The 20618-nt window shown below is 31.7% G+C and overlaps 4 protein-coding genes across 11 annotated transcripts in view; 1 reads left to right on the plus strand and 3 right to left on the minus strand.

Annotated features, from left to right (window-relative positions):
* Positions 1-4740: 4740 nt before the first annotated feature.
* LOC114873917 (nitric oxide synthase-interacting protein homolog) lies at positions 4741-6104 on the minus strand. Its single transcript, XM_029182714.2, has 5 exons — positions 5849-6104; positions 5669-5780; positions 5204-5604; positions 5023-5131; positions 4741-4961 (listed from the first exon to the last, which is right to left on the minus strand). The coding sequence occupies exons 1-5, from the start codon at positions 6022-6024 to the stop codon at positions 4890-4892; spliced, it is 870 nt and encodes a 289-aa protein (XP_029038547.1). The 5' UTR covers positions 6025-6104; the 3' UTR covers positions 4741-4889.
* Positions 6105-6344: 240 nt separating this feature from the next.
* Positions 6345-20618, plus strand: part of LOC114873912 — a 49500-nt gene continuing 35226 nt past the window's right edge. Inside the window, exons 1-2 of one of the 2 annotated variants that reach the window (XM_029182696.2) lie at positions 6345-6493; positions 7795-7870. In XM_029182696.2, coding sequence (XP_029038529.2) covers positions 7840-7870 — 31 coding nt within the window. In that variant the 5' untranslated portion in view covers positions 6345-6493; positions 7795-7839. Of the gene's footprint in view, positions 6494-7616; positions 7707-7794; positions 7871-20618 lie in introns of those variants that run through there. The other variant, XM_029182697.2, reaches the window with a different exon arrangement.
* LOC114873918 (protein SREK1IP1-like) lies at positions 6499-7599 on the minus strand. The gene is made up of 2 exons (XM_029182715.2): positions 7416-7599; positions 6499-7204 (listed from the first exon to the last, which is right to left on the minus strand). Exon 2 carries the CDS (start codon positions 7200-7202, stop codon positions 6753-6755), a length of 450 nt encoding a protein of 149 aa, XP_029038548.1. The 5' UTR covers positions 7203-7204; positions 7416-7599; the 3' UTR covers positions 6499-6752.
* Positions 12800-20618, minus strand: part of LOC114873915 (RYamide receptor-like) — a 34818-nt gene continuing 26999 nt past the window's right edge. For all 7 annotated transcript variants that reach the window (XM_029182710.2, XM_046287734.1, XM_046287733.1 and 4 more), the window contains 3 exons: positions 16999-17258; positions 16376-16592; positions 12800-13623 (listed from right to left, as the gene is read on the minus strand). In XM_029182710.2, coding sequence (XP_029038543.1) covers positions 12963-13623; positions 16376-16592; positions 16999-17251 — 1131 coding nt within the window. In that variant the 5' untranslated portion in view covers positions 17252-17258 and the 3' untranslated portion in view covers positions 12800-12962. The remainder of the gene's footprint in view (positions 13624-16375; positions 16593-16998; positions 17259-20618) is intronic.

Raw genomic sequence — 20618 nt, forward strand, 5'->3', positions numbered from 1 at the left:
ATTTCATTTATGGTAACTGGTCTATCATTCACTGCAACTGCTTATTTCATATTAAGAATTTTAATGAAACGTTTATGTAATTTTCATCAAGATTTAAGCTTGAAATTGATATGTTATAAGTGCTATTTCATAATACTTTTCTGTCACAAAATCATGTCCATTTGAAAAATCAAATATCACCCTTTAAATTTTCAAAACAACTTCATTTTGAAAAATTCCTTTTAACTTTTCTTATATCCTCTTTAAAACCATGTGACTTTAATATAAACCGAATCAAACAGAAAGTGAAGTGAGCGAACTGAAGATACGTACTGTTGAGACGTGACCCGACCCGATGATTTAGAAATTTAACTTGATATTCCTCACCGCGAGTTGCAAATAATTATCAAACGTAAAATGACATTACGGTAACCAACTGGACCAGCGTCGTGCAATCACCGGCCGGTATTATGTATCCTTACAAGAGAAATGCTATTTGCATTTGAAATGCTTTGACCTTTTCGGATCCGTACGCTACAGCAGTTTCTGGTTAGCTCGACTTGCCGTCGGCGATCTTCACCGAGTCGCCTTCTATTGCTGATACATGAATAGTTAGCCAAGAATTTTTACTCAAACTTACAATAAATGTTCGATCTTGTACTTTAATTTTATTGTTGCTTAAGTGATCATCATTTATTCTATAGAATCATCACGATCCTCTTTGATTATGTATCACAGTTACGACGTTAAAGTGTCGAAGGAAACCCATCAACAGTGTTTAAGAGCGGATTGTATATTACACGAATAAATGAATATTAGTGACTTTTTTTGTATACCGTATCATCTTAGAAGCAGATTACTTGTTCAAGGTTTAACGAGGAAGCCATTGCCCATATTGCAGCCTAGTAAGTGTAATCGATGATTCACTTTTTCCCCCTGACTTGTGCACCGCCGATATTGTGTTACGTAAATACTGGAAGCAAACCGCGATCTATCAGTTGCGGTAACTGACGAAACTGAGATTATTTGCTTATGTTCGATGAGTACTCAACAATTTTTTGATATTCCTTAAAAAACTAGGGTGAGAATAATGGTGGTCACTTAAGAAATATTCATAGTAAAAGTTAATTATTAGATCAAATAGTAATTGCACATTATCATCTACAAATTTAACCCTTCTTTGGATTATGGAGGCCCCTGAAAGAATGCAACCCTTTCACCGTGAGAGAGTCCGATGCAAAACATTGCCGGTGGGAAGGGGCTGGCCCATATTTTTTAGGGGTGAGAGTGAATTTAATACTGAAAGCTATACTTATATCAAACATCTATAGATTTCCATCAAATTTTTAAATATTTCCATTATTTTGCAACTAATTAAAAAATTAACAGTAAATGGTGATTTTTTTTACCTTCATTGATTGAGAGAAAATAGCAACCTAATAAAGTTGCAAATAGGATACGTTTAGAAACGCCGGGAGATGTGGTGTCGCAATAAGGAGGAAATTATTATTTTTCCGTCAGGTACCTTTTCTAAAACGGAAACAAGTTCACGCATATTTGAGACAGGAGGGAGGTTAGCCACGGTGGGAAAATGACCGCGCCATACTCGAGAATTGCTTTGATATGAGGTAATGCGCACCGCAAAACACGCAAGTCTTATTACGTAATGTTTAAAGTGTGTACAAAGCACTGGTGACCGTGCATATTTGCTATATATTTATTATACAAACGATCGTGTAACTACAGTTTCCGACAAGAGGAAATCATTACTCGTTATTTTCACCCAATCGTACAGTGAAAACTAAAATATGAACTCTCTTATTTTCAATCCATAGCGTAAATCTTTTTTGACTGGTAATTCAATAAACAACGACGAAGCAAGGAAAATGTATTTCAAATTAATCGCTTATGCATTTAAACATTAACTACTTCTTGGTAGCATAATATCAGCGCTTTTTTCTTTGAAAATGATTCAATGTATAGTTACATAAATTCATACATTCCTTGCAATGAGTGGGAAATTAAAAGATATATTTGTTACAATTTTCGTTACAAAAATATATAAAATACAATTTTCTCAGGAAAAAGAAGCGTTTTTGAAAATCTTGAAAAAATGAGATGATAATTTCAGTATATAGAATAAATGTTTAACATACAATATGACATGCCTGACAAGTATATTTACGATTATGGTTAGGTGCACGGGTGTGCCTTCGAGTTTCTTGAGAACGGAGGTCAATAGTTTGGTCTACATAACAAAAGCAAACTAGGTACGGTAGTAGACCACATCTAGTTCCTACTTTCTCTTTCGCAGATTCAGTTGTCAATGAAATAATTTTACTGCGCTCTTGAAAGTAATTGATTATGTCTACATATAGAGAAAATTGCATCAACCGATGTCGTTATTCAAAATTGCGAATTAAATAAAAATTACTCTAAGGATGGGACCAAAGAGTACATGTAGGGTTCAAGAATGTACATTCAATTGCAAGGTACACTTCTCTTGATTAAGAGTAAGTGTAGGTGAAAGAACCACCCACCATTGGTTTCTAATCCTGGGAGAACCAGGGGCTCATTGCCCGAAATGTTTATTATTGCCCATTATTTTTCTTAAACATTTCAAAATATTTTTCAGCAACATTTGTTTTGTTTAATATTTTTAATTTGTCTTTAGCCTTAATAAATTAATCTCTCAAGAGATTACCCCTGCTACTAGCAGCAAATCAATTGGTGATATGCATACAAAAATTATCAATCAAACCGATTTACATGCACCTACTATACATATGTATAGCGATGCTCATAGCGCGATCAAATCGAATGGGTGAAAGAACTGCAAAGATTGTGTCGCAATATGTGCCATGCTCCTCGTAGACGATGATATAACGTCGTGTCGTCGTTTATCATCTACGCGTGCACGAAAACACATTCACGTATCATGTTTTTACTCTCACGTATGCACCGTACGTGTTCCCGTACAATCGGCGCGAACTATTCGTTACGCATGCACTCTGCATCATGGCGGTCAACCTAGCTTAACCTTCTATTACGTACGAGACGTGTACATATACACACTCATTCGCGTATGGATTAGTGCGATATACACATTTATAAACATATACATACGAGCAGTATTATACTTTGTGGTTGTGTGCAGATACACGTAGATGCACTTTTAGCGATATAACAAGGTTGGGTGACTGTATGTGTGTGTTTATATTTGTGATATTGTATGTAGTACATCATTGTATACATGATATTGCTGTTTGTACGGTAAGATTATCTTACAGTTAGCAGCATCAATGTATGCCCAATATATTACTGGTAAATTACTTCAAATTTTACTCATAAAAATTAACTTAATCGCGTCGATAAAACAGTATAATAAATCTGAACTTTACGAATTCAATTGTGCATCAACTAATTTATAAAGCACTTTTTAAAATTCAATTGAGATTGTTGTTAATTTAGATGAACGTGTGACACGTATCTTGATAAACGTCTTATCTATACATATATTGTGATCTGTCATTTGAACCAGTATACACAATGCAACGCAGTTACGAGCTTCATTTTAATTGTCTGGATTAGATCAACTGCATCGATTGGTGTTCGTATTACAGCGAGTTAAAGAAAAATCAATGTAATCAATAACTAAACGTTGATTTAATTCATACAATGAAAGATATAAATGTATTGAATATATCAAACGTTTCTATCCATCAGACATGTTTTACTTATTCTTCAAATGTTAATAAATACACTTTATATAATTTTGTAGAGAAAAACATAGGAAATAAGTATCGTACGTTCGAGATACAACGTTAGCCGTAGAAAATGCACGCTCGTGAAAAATGAGATGTCGCGGCGCCTGATAGTGGGGTCGCGTCGCTTTAAACCCGCGAACGCACAAATTAAAATCACGAAAAGTATGAACTACATTAACCCGTCAAACCCATCATCTTAATTATTGATAGTTTACCAATCAATACATTTACATGTCCTACTTACGGATCTATCGTAGACGCTTGTTCCCGGAATCGATGAAAACTTATATATAAAAACTAACCGCGCACCATTGCTGTACATACACACATATGTGTATATAATTGCAATTTAAAAGCAATATGTTTCATTTGTGCAAGCTAGATTATCAGCAAGAAATTCATCGATAATTGCGACGATTTCGATCAAAGATCATTTTACTCACAAATGGTAGCGAAATTGACGACTTACCAAGCGTACAAAATGTTATCGTCGTGGCAGTACACATGTAACAGTATAGGGATCCAATTATAAGACACCCTTACGTAAACACTCACCTTTAATTCATTGGCAAACGATTATCACGACTTTGGCACTTCATAATTGACGATGACACTTAATTTTTCAATTCAAAACAGACAATTAGAGGAAAGTGAAGTTTAGAACGCGCGCAAGCATTACGTGAACAGCGAACATTAACGCAACCTCGTAGATTGCCGCCTGGCCGGCAGAGCGCCAGAATTTCGGAATGTTTTAAAAAACTTTATTCCTTAAGATGGCGACACCTTCTGACCGAAGCCCCGATCACCGATCACCGATTGGATCGCGGATTGATCTTTCACGCGAAACGGATTATGGGATTTATCTTTTCATGCCCGTAAAACATTAATGTTACTAAACCTATTATAAAATTATTTTTTGTTTATATTACGCGCAACAAAGCTCGAAACAGTTAAATTACACAAAAGAGAATACTAAAATAATGAAAACGTAATATTATATTATAGTTTGTTTTATTTAAATGATAAGTACTCATCAAAATTATTAAAAATGAAAGTTGTAAAGTATTACAGTTTATTTCTTTGTACCGTCAATTTATTACACATTATTAAAGACATATTTTTATACTTACACAATTTAAATATTTATGCCTGCAATACTGGTCTTTCGTGTTTACCTTCTAAACAGTTATTAACAGCTGCATATCCAGTACCACCCTGTGAAGTAATTAATATTATTTTCGATTTATTGAGTTTCAATTACATTTTTTACACTTACCCTCTGTAAAACTATAATATCCTTCTCTGTTAATTTTGTACTATCCAAAGGATTAATCCAGTCCTTTTTAATAATTTTCTCTATACATTCCATTGTCACTACATCGCCGCTGAATAAAACAAGATAATGTTTAATTGTTCCCAATTTAAAAGAATGAATATTATAAAACAAAAGACCTTACGTTGTCCTTATAACTGCACATGGTACACTATTGCTTAGAACATCATGAGTAATTGGACACATGTATCGAGCTTGTTTAACAATAAGAGACTTTTTGTCATCTGGGTCTTTTATTTCAGTGAATTTTACAGGAATAAGATCCTTTATTTTCAATGGTTTCCCACTAATTGGACAATAGACTGTTTTATCCGGTTTTTGCAATATAATTTCTTTTGCTTCTGGTGTTTTGGAAGGAATCCAAAAACTTGGCAATACTTTATCCTTGCCATTGCTCATATTAGAAACTGAAGAAGTTGATTCATTAGCTGCAGTTTGACTTTTTAGAACAATAGTTTTCTCTCCCTTTAAAAATTGTTGCAACTTTTGTAACTCTTCATTAGCAGTTTTTTCATTAGATCGTTCCTAAGTAAATAGTAAAAATTATTCATAAAATATGTAAAGATACTCCAATTTTGTGTGTACTTACTTCTTGTTGTTGTTTTTGTCTTTCATATTCTTTCAATTTTCTTGCATATTCTTTCTTTTTAGTTAAGACATATTCCAATATTGCTTCCTTATCAAATAAGTAGCCGTCTTTTCTGTAAGAAAAAAAGACGTAAAATTAGTACAATGGAAATAAATAAGATGTTTAGAATGATATACTTACGTTATGACGGGATTTCTACAAGGCTGTAATGTAAGGCAGCAACAATCAAAATCTTTAACAGAATCCTTTCCCACTCTTTGCGTATTTGTTCCGTAACCTGAGGCTGTTGCATCTTTCTTCTTTTCATGATAAGTATAAACAGCACCAGCTGTACAGTTCCTGGCGTGTCGTGTCATGTTTTGTTTATCAACTTATTTCATTCTAACCTATACATAAGTTGACAAGTTTTCTATATATATACATTATTAACGCTGCGCAATAAAGTACAGTCAGGTGCAACGGAGGTCTCTTTTCGTCATGAGGAAAACTGCGAAGAGGGGGCTCCTATCATTCATCAAGGAGAGCGAAGGAGAGCTTTGACAAAGAAAGTGAGTGGTGGGTTATTCTTTCTTCCATATTTTCTTTTAATTAAAAGAAATTTACTGCCTTCTAATTATAAGAAATCTCGCGGAACAGTATACGGGCGAGAGGGGGTACGACCAATCAAATTGCGTTATTCTCATGGGACTTGTGTTGATCGGTGGACAGTATGTTGCACGAAGCTGTACTGACTGACACCATTTTGTTATTAGTTTCAAAGTTTAAATTACCGCCAGCTTAAAAGAACACGAGGTACACTGGAAAATGAGCATGGATTTATGTTCGGTAAATACTTTTAGTTGTTTTTATTCAATACATTTTCGGGTATTTTAAATGATAAACAACAAATAGTTTGGAATTTATAAGTTGTTTTTTTCTTAACATAAGGTGATATGCCATGTGTATGTACATGAGTATAAATGTAATTTTATACGCGACTATTTACAAACGGTGTAGCTTTTATTTTTATGCGATACAATTGTCATTTTTATAAGATGTTTACAACTTTAATATTGTTATATGGGGGGATTATAAAGGAAAATACTCATCTTTTATCATCATTAGAATCACTATCTGATGTAGTATCTTTTTTATGTTTCTTATGTTTCTTATGTTTCGACTTTGATTTCTTTTTTTTATGTTTATGTTTCTTGATTTCTTCATCAGATGCTTTTGATTCTGATTCATTATCACTTGTTTCTGATTTTTTACGCTTTTTGGATTTTTTGCTTTTCTTCTCCTTATGCTTTTTCTTAGATTCTTGAAGTTTCTTCTTTAATTCTTTTTCACGTAATTCAGTCAATGGAGTAACATAATTTTCATCACTATCAGAACTTGTACTGCTAACATCTAACACAATCTCTTTATTCGGATCAACTTTTATAAAATTACGGCATTGATATGTCAAATGCCCAGCATATCCACATTTTTTGCATGCTGGACGAACATGCTCTTTATTTTGTGGAATTAGTCTGGAAAGAAATTCTGGATCCATATCTGTAAAAAAAGATATAAAATCAAGTTAATATTAATCTGCAAAACTTTAACATAGCATCTGACTTATAGAAAATAGTGTTTTGAAAATTAATCTCATAAAGATTGCATAAAAATGTTGTAACTCTTTTTACTATTTCTATATATAATTACGAGTTTATTTAGTTAATAATATTTATTGCCTTTAATTTAATATTAACCTTAATATACTAACCTCATTTATACAGAATACTTATGTAGTAATCAATTTATCAAACCCTCATTTTCTCTTTCTAATGATTTTATTTATTTAGAATATTATGATGACTCTTTAATATTCTATGTAAACAGTGATTAAAATTTATTAAAACTACACCTTCATCTTCAATGTTGTCATTCGAATATGCGCGCCATCTATAAATTAGTTCCTTCGGTTGTGTACTCACGTCAGAGAGAAATATTTGAATGTGCGGGAAGTAGTAACCGAATAGTTCTTCAGTATTTCTTTCTAATTAAATTCTAAAAAGTATGATTTTTTAGAGTAAAGTATAAAAAGAATGTACATATATAAGTAATGTAAATAATTAATGTTATTTATGTAATTTTAATTCCAGAGTGAGCAATTACAATGAACTGCATTGCCGTTTTCATTGCCGAAAATGCCGTTTTCTACAACTGCATACAACAAAGGTAAGTGAGGCTATTTAAAAAAAAAATTTGTTTATTACAACATTATAAAATTTACATATACATAATTCATGATAACATACATCCATAAAACAAACCGCAATTTTTTTTTAAATAACACATATTTGATTTCCAAAGTTGACATTAATGAAAAATATAATAATGGGAAATACATTTAATATAACATAAATATATAATGTATATAATCTACTAAAAATTAAAAAATTCTACATTGCTTTGTATTACATTATGAGGCACAACACACTTACTTACTTGACTAAACTGACACAATATGATTCTTGCTATACTACAGTTTAAACAATTCAAGTATTTTAGGTAATAATTAAATAATTTGGTATGTTTTTTATATGTGACATATATTTAGACACAACATCGATTTCACACTTTTTTTTAATTTCATTGTTTTACAATGAATATGCGATTAATTATTTTATAAGAAATATCATATTTTCTAATAAGTATTATGAACAAAGTGGAGCCTTATAGTAATAGTTTATAGATTAATTTGCTCCATGTTTCAATCACTATGATCATGATTTATATAAAGAAAATGAGAAATTTTATTGTGAATTCATGGTCCTCAGAGTTTCAGGTGCAGTAGTTCTCAATAATTACATTCAGAAAGTTATAAATTCACACAGATAGTCATTGTACAAGTTTTTGAAAGTAGTTACAATTGTTTATGGTTTTAATTTAGAATCAAGTAACTAAGATTACCTTTCCTTTTGCAATTACTAATTATTGAAATAAATATTTGTATTCAAATTGTGATATATTTTAATTGCACTAAATCTTAATATTTTTCTCTGTTTGACTACCAGAGTGATGCTAAATAATTTTATAATTTATATTTCTATAGTTCAAGTCATTATATATTTTTTGTAAATTAAATTCACATAGATTATGTGCAAATTATCTGAAATACAAGTTTACAGTAATCAAAGTTAATAATCAATTGATAAGTTAATTAAAATGATGTGTGATGTGCAACATAGATATGTAGATTATTAAATAAATAAATCTAGCAAGGGTTAACTAACATTTTTCAGTAAAATGACTAACATAAAGATTAGTAATTGTAAAATGTGTGGAAGAAATATTATACTCCACAATTGGGATATAAGGAGTATTTATAATCTACATATATATACTATTTCTGATTTTATCTACTGTACTACATCTATCTGTTTATCTACTATTAAAATGCACAGAAACAATAACTAACTTATATCATAATTAACATATTTAACAGTGTGTACCACATAGCATCACATATACATAATGGTGTTTTTTTTATAGCACTTGATTTCTATAATGGTTAAAAAATTAAAATAATCTTTAGCCATTATAAATATTTTTGCACTTATTTGTATTAATCTTTGTGCTAAATTTGAAAGAAATAATTCAGTAGTTAAATTAGCACTGGTAATTCAGTTCAACTATTTACAGTTTTGTTAATGGTGTATTAGGATATTATACTTAAAGGTACAAGGGTTAATTATAAGTATCAGCTTAAATCAACAATGTGTTCAGATAAATGAAATTATGAAATTACAAAAAAAACTAGGTGCTAGATCAAAGTATATCCTTGGACAGTCACTGCATAAATAGTAAGTGCATTAGAAGAAAATGCAATTATATTTAAACATAGATTTTCAGAGATATGCTTATAAATTTTGTGACAAGCGATATGAATTAACATGCAGTGTCTGTCAATTATTTTTATACTTATTTATATTGATACTAAATATTAATGACTAGTATTAGTTGTGAATAGATGCATTCTTGAATGCTCACATCCTCATATACAATTCATACGCATAGAAAGACCACACAAATGCATATATGTTATATAAATGGATAGTACAGTTACTTAATTTGCTTATTCTATAATAAATTAAATTTACGGATAAAATGATCTAAATAAAAATTTGGCAATTATAAATATGTTCTGTCACACAGGATTACATTATAACTATAAGAATTTATCAGTAGATATAAATTACAGTAGCGAGGATAAGTCGGTTATTTGTGACAAAAGATACAACATTGCTTAACAATATTTTTAAATGAAACTAGTGAATCAGTTTAAGCAACTATAATATGTTTTATATCGCCTTTACAACATATTTTGTTGTATTAATGAAATGTACAATTCTTTTCTGTAGATGATATATCTTATACAATATTTGCATGGACACTTAAGTGCAATATAGACTGCTATTACCTAAAAGTAAGTGTAGGAAAAGGAATTTCCCATCATTTGTCCTTAGTCTTGGGAAAACTCAGAGAAAGCTTAGGGAATGGCTAGAATCTCCTGCATATGCAAGGCAGGTAGTGGGATGCTTCCTTCTTTACACTTTCTTCTAAGCAAAGAAAGCTTAAATTGCACATAATTGTACATTTATGAATTCGTTATCTATGCTGCTAGAGTTTTTTGTTTTCGATGAAACAAGTTTTACGACCACTATACGTTTTGTATATAATTGAAATGAACAGTTACAAATTATTTGTCCAATTTTATCAATATTATTTGCATTATCAGTTGATCGAACTATTTCTAATCAATTTGTTGAGAAATTATAAACTTTTTAGTTCTACAAAAACAAAGAAAAATATATATGTATTTAACAAGTTTTGATAAATCTAATATTATTAGCCCATTATATTTCATTGATAAAATTGGACAATGGACAAATTGCATCAAAACTTACAACGACTCGTTGTAACGGTCGCAAGAATAAAAAAAGAAAAGTGTACAATAAAAAAGTAGCCGGAAAAGTAGTTATAATAAACAATTTCCTGGTCCCATTTCTCAAGCATTATCATCATCAGCATTTCTTACCCGTTGTTTCTTTAGATTTTCGACATCTATATAATTTAGATACCGAAAGCTTTCGATGAAGTCATCGTAGCCAATGGTTTTGTACTCGTATTAGAACTTCAAGAAAAGTTTTCATTCAGCTGGTCCTTTCGGTAACAGTTTGAAATTTTGTACTCACCGTATGAAACGTACCCTCTTGCAAGGGTAATATGGGGAAAATAACCATAAACTTTGCCATTTTTTTTTCCCTCGAAAACCATTTAAGATATTTGAATAAATAATAGGTACATATTAGCTTTTAAATTTTGAAGTCATTAAGGGTTGAGCTACGCGTATGAAAAAAATTAGGAATAATGTTTTATTATTTAACTATTATTTGTTGAAGTTTCAGAAGGGTTCAATAAGCTATCAATATTTATTTTTATACTAAACAGATTGAACTGTAATGAATTTTGTTGTTTGATTAAAAATAAATGGTTGCGAGCAATAATTTTCATAAATTGCGTTGGGTTGATCGAAAAGATTTATAATTATAGGATTCGTGCAAAATTTCAAACTGTAGCATACACTTACTCTTCATTACTGAACTATCATACCTAAAAGTGTGATCACAGATTGACAGAAGGCATGTAACATACAATACATATATTATAGGTACAGTTAGAAAATACTTCATTGCGGTAATTATCAATTAATAAATAGAATTATAAGATGAATTATGTATAAGCTATATATACAACGAATGAGTTCTCTTTTTTCTTCTTTCAATTTTGCAGCATGTTTTAATTAATTCGTTATATTAGCAATGAAATGAGAAATTTGTAGAAAATGGAAAAAAATAAAATGCAAGGAATTAAATAAAAATAATAATGCAGAATAATGCAAAACTTCGCGCTAATATAAATATGTTTTAACTATCTATCATATATGGACGAGTAACATGTAAATTTCTCTTCTTTATTTTTGATTATAATATTGAAATCGTATATCAGTATTCAACGTCATTTTGCCTTCTATTTGAAATGAAAATTTTACTAAACGTGATTACAAGTTTCAGTCACATTTTTCACATCGAACAAGAATGTTCCATTTCAAGTTTTATATAAAAACATTTTGCGATAGAAACGATTTATGCTAACAAAATACAAAATAGATCTTACTGAAAAATAGAAGTTTTACTTTTGTTAGTCCGTGTATGAAATTAAACAACTGTACTTTGTATATCGATACAGTGTTCTTTTTTCGTACAAAATAAAATAAAATTGTCGTCTAAAGAGCAGTTGTGGCAAATTGTTTCTTCGATATGTATCATCATAAAGCAGTCAATTTTTTGGAAGAATACAAATGGAAGGATACAAATGAAAATAGTATTATAGAAACAGGGGAGAATTTTCAATGGACGGCGATTACTTGTTTCAGTGTCAATTATAACATTTCTTTCGATGCTTTTGCAAGCAATATTTACACTGAAAACAGAAGCATAAACTATATAAAGATTCATTAGTGCCAGAATTGGTAGTAGCCATATTTCTTCTCAAGAGATAAATTCTACTAACTGTCGTTAAAATATTTATCAATTATAACGCATTAAAATCTAAACTGAAATTATAATAGTATTATGGCGGTTACTTCGTAAAAATTAAAGTGGACTTGTACGCTGAAAGTTTTGAGAAAAGATTATTGTATTTCTGTAGTGCCATTTGCTGGAAGCTTTAGGTATTAGTAAGGCCAAGCTATAGACTGTACGTGAAGAGATTAGCATTTTCTTTTAATAAGCGTATTATTTTAGTATCAAAAATTGATACCAAGTATCTAAAATTTCGCTCCATACTTCCCACCGAGTATCATTTAGTATCCAACAGTTTAAATATCATCAGTATTTGTCAATATTGATCATTAGTGATGCATCGTCGTGCAAGGACTTGCGAGAAAGTACAGCGTCTGTATCCCTCTGGTGGCCAGTACCGGAAGTACCGCCATAGTACCATTAAAAACACTTGTATCAAAGACTAAACAATTCTTCTGTATTTAATCATTCTTTATATATATATATGAAATAATCAACTATTCAATATATTCCGAGTTAGTCGACGCTAAAAGCATAACTTAAAATGACGGAAGCATCTCAGAAGAGGTAGCTGAACGAAAGGGACTAAGAAAGTGAAGAGAGAAGGTTTCATTGGACGGCGATCGTTTGCTTGGACGAGGATGTTACTTTGTACAAGTACAGTTTTGATCGTCAACCATCGTTTAGAGCTCGTAAACGTCGCGTCCGTTGGGTCTGCTAACAGGGGGTCGACACGACCCCGGACTCGCATAGGAATGGATAATATGAACTCTAAGACGTACATCGCTGGCGTTTCTTCCCCCGTCCCCTCGTGGTCTTCGCGAGAAGCTGACGGTAGTTTTGCAACAACAATAGTGGAAAAGCTTGACGTAAGCGTTGCGAAAATGGCGGTCTGCCACGCAGTAGAGAAGATTATTGAAACAGGACTTGGAGAGGGCGAACCAGGCCAAATTGTAAAGGATACGAGCGCTTATCGGTCGGAAAGAATTCACGCATACAGCTATGCCGAATGGTAACCAAAATATCACGAACATCAGGCAGCTGTATATATTTGCCTTGCAAAGTTCGTAATCCCAGGAAAAAGCGACCGGTGGCTTGTACGAACCTCTTGTCGCGTGACGTACGCGAATCACCAGTTTAACGTAAAAAAATGTGGTCATCAATGCTGGCAAACCTACCAGAAGGGTAGCTCCAATGATCTGTTCCAAGGCTATGCCGCTGAATCGGCGACGACAAAAGTCGGGCCCTACGTCCAACGATGACTGCAACACCACCGTCGTTATGGAGATCAACCAGACGCCAATGATCGTTCCTGTTACACGACTTGGTGTCAGTGAGGCGTATCTGAAAATATGAAATTCAATTTTTAATCATTTTTTGGATAAAACAGTCTATTTATTTTGATTAATGCCACTCTAGGAATATATTTATCGAGTAAAATATGATTTTTTGCAATAATTCAATTGTAAATGGTGCACTAGGGTTGAAATATTACTTTATTTCTATCTATGTCTAATCAATGTCTATTTCAACCCTTAATTAACAGTAGACTATTCACTTAACCCTTGAACAGCGGAATCTGGGTGAATCGAGACCCAAACTTGAAAAACATGTACAAGAATATTAATCTAAAGTTGAATGTGTAAGGGATAGTGTAAAGTTTATAAAATGAAAATAATATGAAATACAAAATTACATTGAAATTCGGGTTCTTTACATGATCCGTCGTCCGAGGGTTAATAGAAAACGAAGATAATTTACAACGATGTTATCCTGTAGTATTCCTGGAATCTGCAATATCGTTAGATCAATTTAGATTGATATCATTATCTCACGTAGAAACTTTGAGAGTATATCGCTGTATGCAACATAGCACCGGATTCCAAAACTTTACTTCGTCAATGGTAAATGTCAGAGAGTCGTGGTATAGTTTTGTCCTGTAGAATGTGAAATTAGGAACTCAATCGTGACACCGTAGTGAGAAACTACAATGTAAATTCTACATCAAAGTGTCAAAAGCGATTCACCTTACACTGATGCTCCGAATAGCTTTCCAACTGAGGGTAACTCTATTATTGCTTTCTCTGTTTCTACATTAGACAATTATATTAATAACGAGACTTGATGTAATTATATTTAAAATTCTCTATTTTATACTCATACTTACGTTGAATAATTTATATTATATCCTATTAGTTGATCATAATTTTAAAAATAAATTAAACAGGAGGGTGCCATTTTTTTTAGGTACCATATTTTAAAATTAAGAAAGTAGATAAAAAGAATGATTATCGGGTAAAGATAGAATGGTTAATAATTTATTATATAATTTTGAAAAATTGTCATTTTCATCTCTACAAGATGGACATATTTTAAAACTACAATGTGAAAGTAATTCTTTCCTATGTAGCGATGCAAAAGCACTTAGTAATGATTTCATTGTTCTTTTAAGCGTGTGAATTGAAAAAATACAAAATTTTTTATGTAACTTTTTCCGACATTCTATACGTGCATCTATTTTCAACCACTAAGCAAGACGCGTGCATGCAAGGAGATTATTCGTATGGGTCAGTTGTTATAACGTGGTTCTGTAGGTGCAGGTTTAAACTTTCCTCGAAAAGCTCTTTAAATCCCCTGTGACCGTGCTATCGTTGACAATAATAGTACCGGACATTATGACCCCTCCCTGGTAAATGTCTGGCGAAGCAAAAGGTAAAGCGAACGTACGGGCAATCAATATTACGTTAATCCTTCACGTGGAAGTACCATTATTCTTTTAACAGGTTCATTCGATTTGATTAAATAATTAAAAACAGAAAAAGAAAAAATTTTACGTATTCCATTATACAAATTGAGTGACAGATTTTTCAATTGGAATAAAATGTAATTTATTTGAGATTTATTAGGATTTTTGATTCGGCAAATATTTAGAATATTTATCCTGAGTTACTTTTCAAAAAGTTACCTAATCTAACAACATTGTTTCATTAAATAGAATGAAATATTGTGCACTATCTAATGCAATATCTAATTGTTTGATATTACTTTCTATACTTGTGCTATTTACAAATGACTTGCATGTTCGAACAAGCTATTACGCTTCTATCCTGTTAATTAATTACTATAAGTATAATGTGTATTAACCCTTTCGTGACGAAATGCAACTTTTTTAAGACTTTGCAAAAAAAAAAAAGGAAAAACGCTATCGTACATGGTGTAAACTTTCTGTTTGAATTTGTTTATTTGTCATATTAGGTTTTTAATAATACGGGTTTGTTCTATCCTAAAATTGTGAGTAGATTTCTAATGAATGAAAAATATCTAAAAATTATATTTCACCATAATCGTAACAGCTACCTTGTAATATTTTGTTCGAATAAAAGCGAGTTTTAGGAATTTATGCGATATAATTTTGAAATGAAACAAAGCTAGGAGAAAAGCGAAATTTAAAATTGTTCTCTGATTTATATAGAAAAGAAAAAAAAACACGTTACTCATTCATCCATACTGTTACCTTTAACTCCTTTTATCTTTTTAATGAGCATGTAATCAAAGAATTATTTATCGAAATATTGTTTTAATTATTTACTAATTTTTAATATCTCTAAATCACCATAGAACTTCTTTCTTTATCATCTTTTCATTTATCTTTATTCAAATTTTGAAATGAAATTTGTGATTTTTTCCTTGTATCATCACTTTTTATGAACATAATATTTTATACTTTGTAACCTTTATTATTACATTATTAATAATTATTATATTAGAGGGTACGAAACAAATTCATAGTGCTTTACAAAAATACATGTCCATTTAAAATTTTAATATGTTTGAGTGGACCTAAAGCTCAGTAAATATTTTCAACATTCCAGATTTTTATAATTCTGAGAGATTGTTAAATACCACATTTGTTGAGTTTTCTTTTATTCAGATTTCTTTTGTTTCAAAATTCTTTTATAATTAAAATTGAAATCCAATATTTTTTGATATGAAAATATTAGACTTTTAAAAATGTAAGATGAACGTATAATTTTGTAGAGCATTGTCCCATTTCGTCAATGATCATTTCAAGTAGGTATCAAGTTAAAACTTTTACCTTTCGGCTGGTAGACACAAACGGGTATAATTTTCCGCAGCTATGGTTGCTAACGTTAGAACCGTGACCAGAAAACAAAGAGCTTCCAGGGTGCATTCGAATCGACATGTGCTTAATGACTCTTCGTGACCAGCCAGAATGACAATCACGGATACCGGTATTACCATGCCTGTCACTAATAAGTCTGCCAATGCGACATTCACCAGAAATGCATTCCCTGAAACATGAAAATTTCATTTAAGTAGAATAAACCTGAGTACCAAATATATTTTTTCACGCAGGAAAAAGAAACAAATTAAAATTATTTTAAGCACAGTGATTTGTAGAGACGTGTAAGAACCCGCAAATGTCGAGTACCATGTTCAACAAAGTTTGCCCTGAATTACATTCTCCAAATTTCGAAAATCCTCGGTCGACCAAAATAATTCCCGACTCGATCCGAATTTTGGGTGCCCGAAATTTTCAGCTTTTCACATATCTAAACTTTCGAGAACTCGGCCCACTCGACCCGAGTATGAAATACTCGAAATTTTCAGTTTCTGGCACGTCTTTAATGATTTATATGCAGCATATGTTTTTTTACTATTCCAATATTCCGTGTGTAGAGAAAAGAACATGTATACCTCTTTTTTTGAGTTGATCTTCGACCACCACAGCGGAAATCATGAAAACGTTACCAACGCTACCAGCAACCGCCATTGAGGCCAATAAGAGCAGTCTAGCTACCCTCGACCATGCCGACGATAAGGTGACCGGTGAAATGTCAAGATCATTGTCGAAAACGTTCTCAGCTTTATCCATTCTTATCTCCGGCTCGAGTCCCATAATTCCAGCTAGACTGCTGGTTGCATCCGTATAAGCCGTGGTAACGTTCATTCTGAAACTAAGAATAAGATCATCTATTAATTTCATTTTTACCATCATACTGTTTTGAGGTGCTTTTGCTTTTTTCTTATATCTCATATAAGTCATATCTTGAAGATTAACGTGTCGATACATTTGAACCTATTCGGATAGAAATGGTAATGCTATACAAGGCAATACGTTCTACAGAATATATTTATTACAATTTGTGGTCACCGCCGATCCCCACAGTATTCACCCTATTAAATTTGAGATCGCTAACGTCTTCTCTTAAATTATACACCGCGCTATCAGGGTCGATTATGGTCTCTCGCCATGAAATTTTGTTCACGTACTACGAGGTATCGTGATAGCTAGCTGTGAAACGATCTTTACGCACTATGGTCGATTGTACTCCTCAGATATACCAGTTATACATTGAAGTAGATGGTATTCATTTGATGCAGAATGCCAGATATTGTCTGCACGGTGAATGTACGCTATGATACCGAGTTCCGTTTAAGGGTGCAATACCGACAGCCATTTCCGTTGTAGTTAAAGGGTTAACATGTTCACTGCCACTGAGAACATTGATGTACATGATGGAACACGTTATAATGCACGTTATCAAGAATACATATATTCAAAATGCGAAAAATAATCTTGATCAAAAACCAGTTGCGTTTGTTGCACATTAAATGCAAGATCGGATAAGATTTCTATTGCCCAAGGCTGTTAAGCCTTCCAGAACCCCTTTGATTGATGAACTCGGTTTAAAAATTTAAATTCATTCTAAATGAAATTAATTATTGAAAAGGGGCAACAAAAAAGTTTAAACAAAAATTTCCATTTTCCTTAAGGAAACCTGATTTTTTCACGAACGTAATTTTTCCTTTTTTGAATAATTAGAAAAATAATAATATGTATTACACTTAAACCAAACATAGTGTACAAAAATAATTTTTTTGTTTTAATTCTTTGTAGCAAATGGTTTAAAAATTCATATAGAATGTTAGAGTGGATATTGTATATTTATGTATACGGCTGAAACTTCAATTTCTTTCAAACTATTTCCCTTGTGACTCGATACCGCAATAACACCTCTTTAGAAAATACCTTATAAAATCTTGATTTGGAATTTTGTGAAGGGTTGCCAGGGCAACTCGTTAAATTTCTGCAACGTCAGAAAAACCGCTTCCCTTTCAATTGCTGCTTCATTTGTGCGAACAAAGAAAAGCATTTTGTTTTCAGTCTGGCGAACGATCAAGGCCGTGTGAATAGGGACATTGTCACAGTGCAAAAACCAATCTCCACTCATTCGCTTTTTTGCCGCTTACCCTCATACAATCACCTAAATACAATCAAGTAAATCTGTCTGACGAATTTTTGTAACATTTTCATTGGTTCTATTCGTGAAAAGGTGATTCAAACATGGTTGCTGATCAATTGATATTGCTCCTTTGAAACGATTAAATCACTTATAAAAATTTATTTTTATATTTTAAAACTTGCAAATATTTTCCAACTTTTAGGATCTGAAATTTTGACTTAAAAAGTTTGTAAGTTTGTAATTCTGAATATTTAAAATTCTAAAATGTAGGAAACCTGAAATTTTGAAATTCTGGAACTTTGAAACCCTGAAATTTTAGAATAGCAAAGGTCCCCTTGGAGGAGGGAGGTAGTTTAGATTTTTAGAGGCCACGCCCAATATGGCCTCTAGCTAGTTAATCAGCTCTACTACAAATAAAATAGAAATTAATATAATAATTGATCAAACATTGTAAAATAAAATTTTCTGAAATTCTATTTTTCGGTTTTTCTTCTTTTTAATAAAGTAAGAAAAAATATAGATATTTACCTATTGTTCAGAAATAGATGCTTTTAGTACATTTAACGGATGGAAACAGGTTAATCTAAATGAACGTGTAGCTTGATAACAAGAGTAATCGATGCGTGTTTGGAACAAATATTATGTTTTGAAATTATCGTGGGACACGTAGAGTGTTTCTCGTGGATAACATATACCAAGTAAAGTACAATACGTTGATATAATCGATATGGTAAATCCCATCGCATAATAGGTTCAGAGATGGTTTTAGTGCTATCCCCTTAGCCATTCATTGATTTAAGAGGGGATAAATGCAAATTCATATGAACGATAGTTAATTTCTTTTTCAAAATACTCGACGGATTTATTAAAATGTTTCTTTCAATTGCCCAATATTAATCACATTTTTCTTAAATTAATGGTGATACAAAATTTATTAATTAATTTTCAATCAACAGACTATGGTATTGAAATGTATATTAATAGTATTTAAAAAATATTAAATAGTATTTTTATTATAATATTGTTGTCTTCCTTATTTAGTAATTATTTGGTTAAATTAAATGTTTGACGTCATTGCTTACACCTGGAATACTCTGTGTGTTAACTGGTAGCGTAATTGTGCTTCTTCATCAAATGTTTACAGACAGAGAGCAATGTTTCCCAATTAAACTTAGCTACGGAAACCTTTCGTATTAAACATTTCATTATGGAACCTCGTTAAATTTGTTTAATGTACACCTGAAATGGAACAGCATTAAACGTGGTAGCTTGAATTTCGTGTAAACGTAAATTGAATAAATTGTATCTCTAAAATGATAGAAAATAGAAATAATTGAATGGTATTGAAGGGACGCGATACAGTGGATACACTATCACCTCAGGAAGTGTAGGCGTTTCAAGGATCTAAACCAGTTGTTTCTAATAAAATGACCCATCCACTGTTCCTGTATTTCCCGAAAATTGCGTCGTTAATTTTCGTTGGAAACTGGGGAACGTGTAAAAAGTACACCGTGTGCGTTTGACGGCTCTGGTTCAGTCTCTCATACTCTGAATATGACGTATGTTCCGCAACGTATCCTCTATTCATACGAGGAAATAATTAAAAAATGGAGACACTGTTTTTTTTTTTAATATGAAGAAATACGAGAGGTCGATAGGAACAGAAACTTCAATTAAATTAGATTTATTTTCCACCGGTTAACTTTTGAATAATTAATTCTTTAATCGGTCTTCATTGTTTTAGCCCGTCCTGAAATTAAGAAAAAAAAAATCATGATAAAATGACCTAGTTACGCCAATGTCTCTGAGCACTTATGCTAAAAATGTCAGTATCCATTTTTGTTCTAAAAATGTACCAATATTCGAAGAGTTTCTTTTAAAGATTCAAAGACGATTTAATTTAAACGGATTTTGTGGCTGCAGTTTACTACGATAAAAGGCAACCGATTTCACTCAATTTGTACCCCTTTTCACGACGGACAGTTGGTTACATTGAAGAGATGCACAATGAGCGATGTCTGTCCAATTTAAAGTACAATTCAAATTGAAATACCAAGAAACCACAAAAAA

Source organism: Osmia bicornis, chromosome 11, assembly GCF_907164935.1.
Source record: "Osmia bicornis bicornis chromosome 11, iOsmBic2.1, whole genome shotgun sequence".
Taxonomy (NCBI): Eukaryota; Metazoa; Arthropoda; class Insecta; order Hymenoptera; family Megachilidae; genus Osmia; species Osmia bicornis.

Excerpts from the sequence above, each read along its gene's own strand:
- LOC114873917 (XM_029182714.2), bottom strand. The coding sequence starts at position 6,024 with ATGACACGACACGCCAGGAACTGTACAGCTGGTGCTGTTTATACTTAT. Across the intron at positions 5,605-5,668 it reads GACAAAAACAACAACAAGAA|GAACGATCTAATGAAAAAAC; the intron begins GTAAGTACACAC and ends CTATTTACTTAG. Across the intron at positions 4,962-5,022 it reads ATATTATAGTTTTACAGAGG|GGTGGTACTGGATATGCAGC; the intron begins GTAAGTGTAAAA and ends ATTACTTCACAG.
- LOC114873918 (XM_029182715.2), bottom strand. The coding sequence starts at position 7,202 with ATGGATCCAGAATTTCTTTCCAGACTAATTCCACAAAATAAAGAGCAT.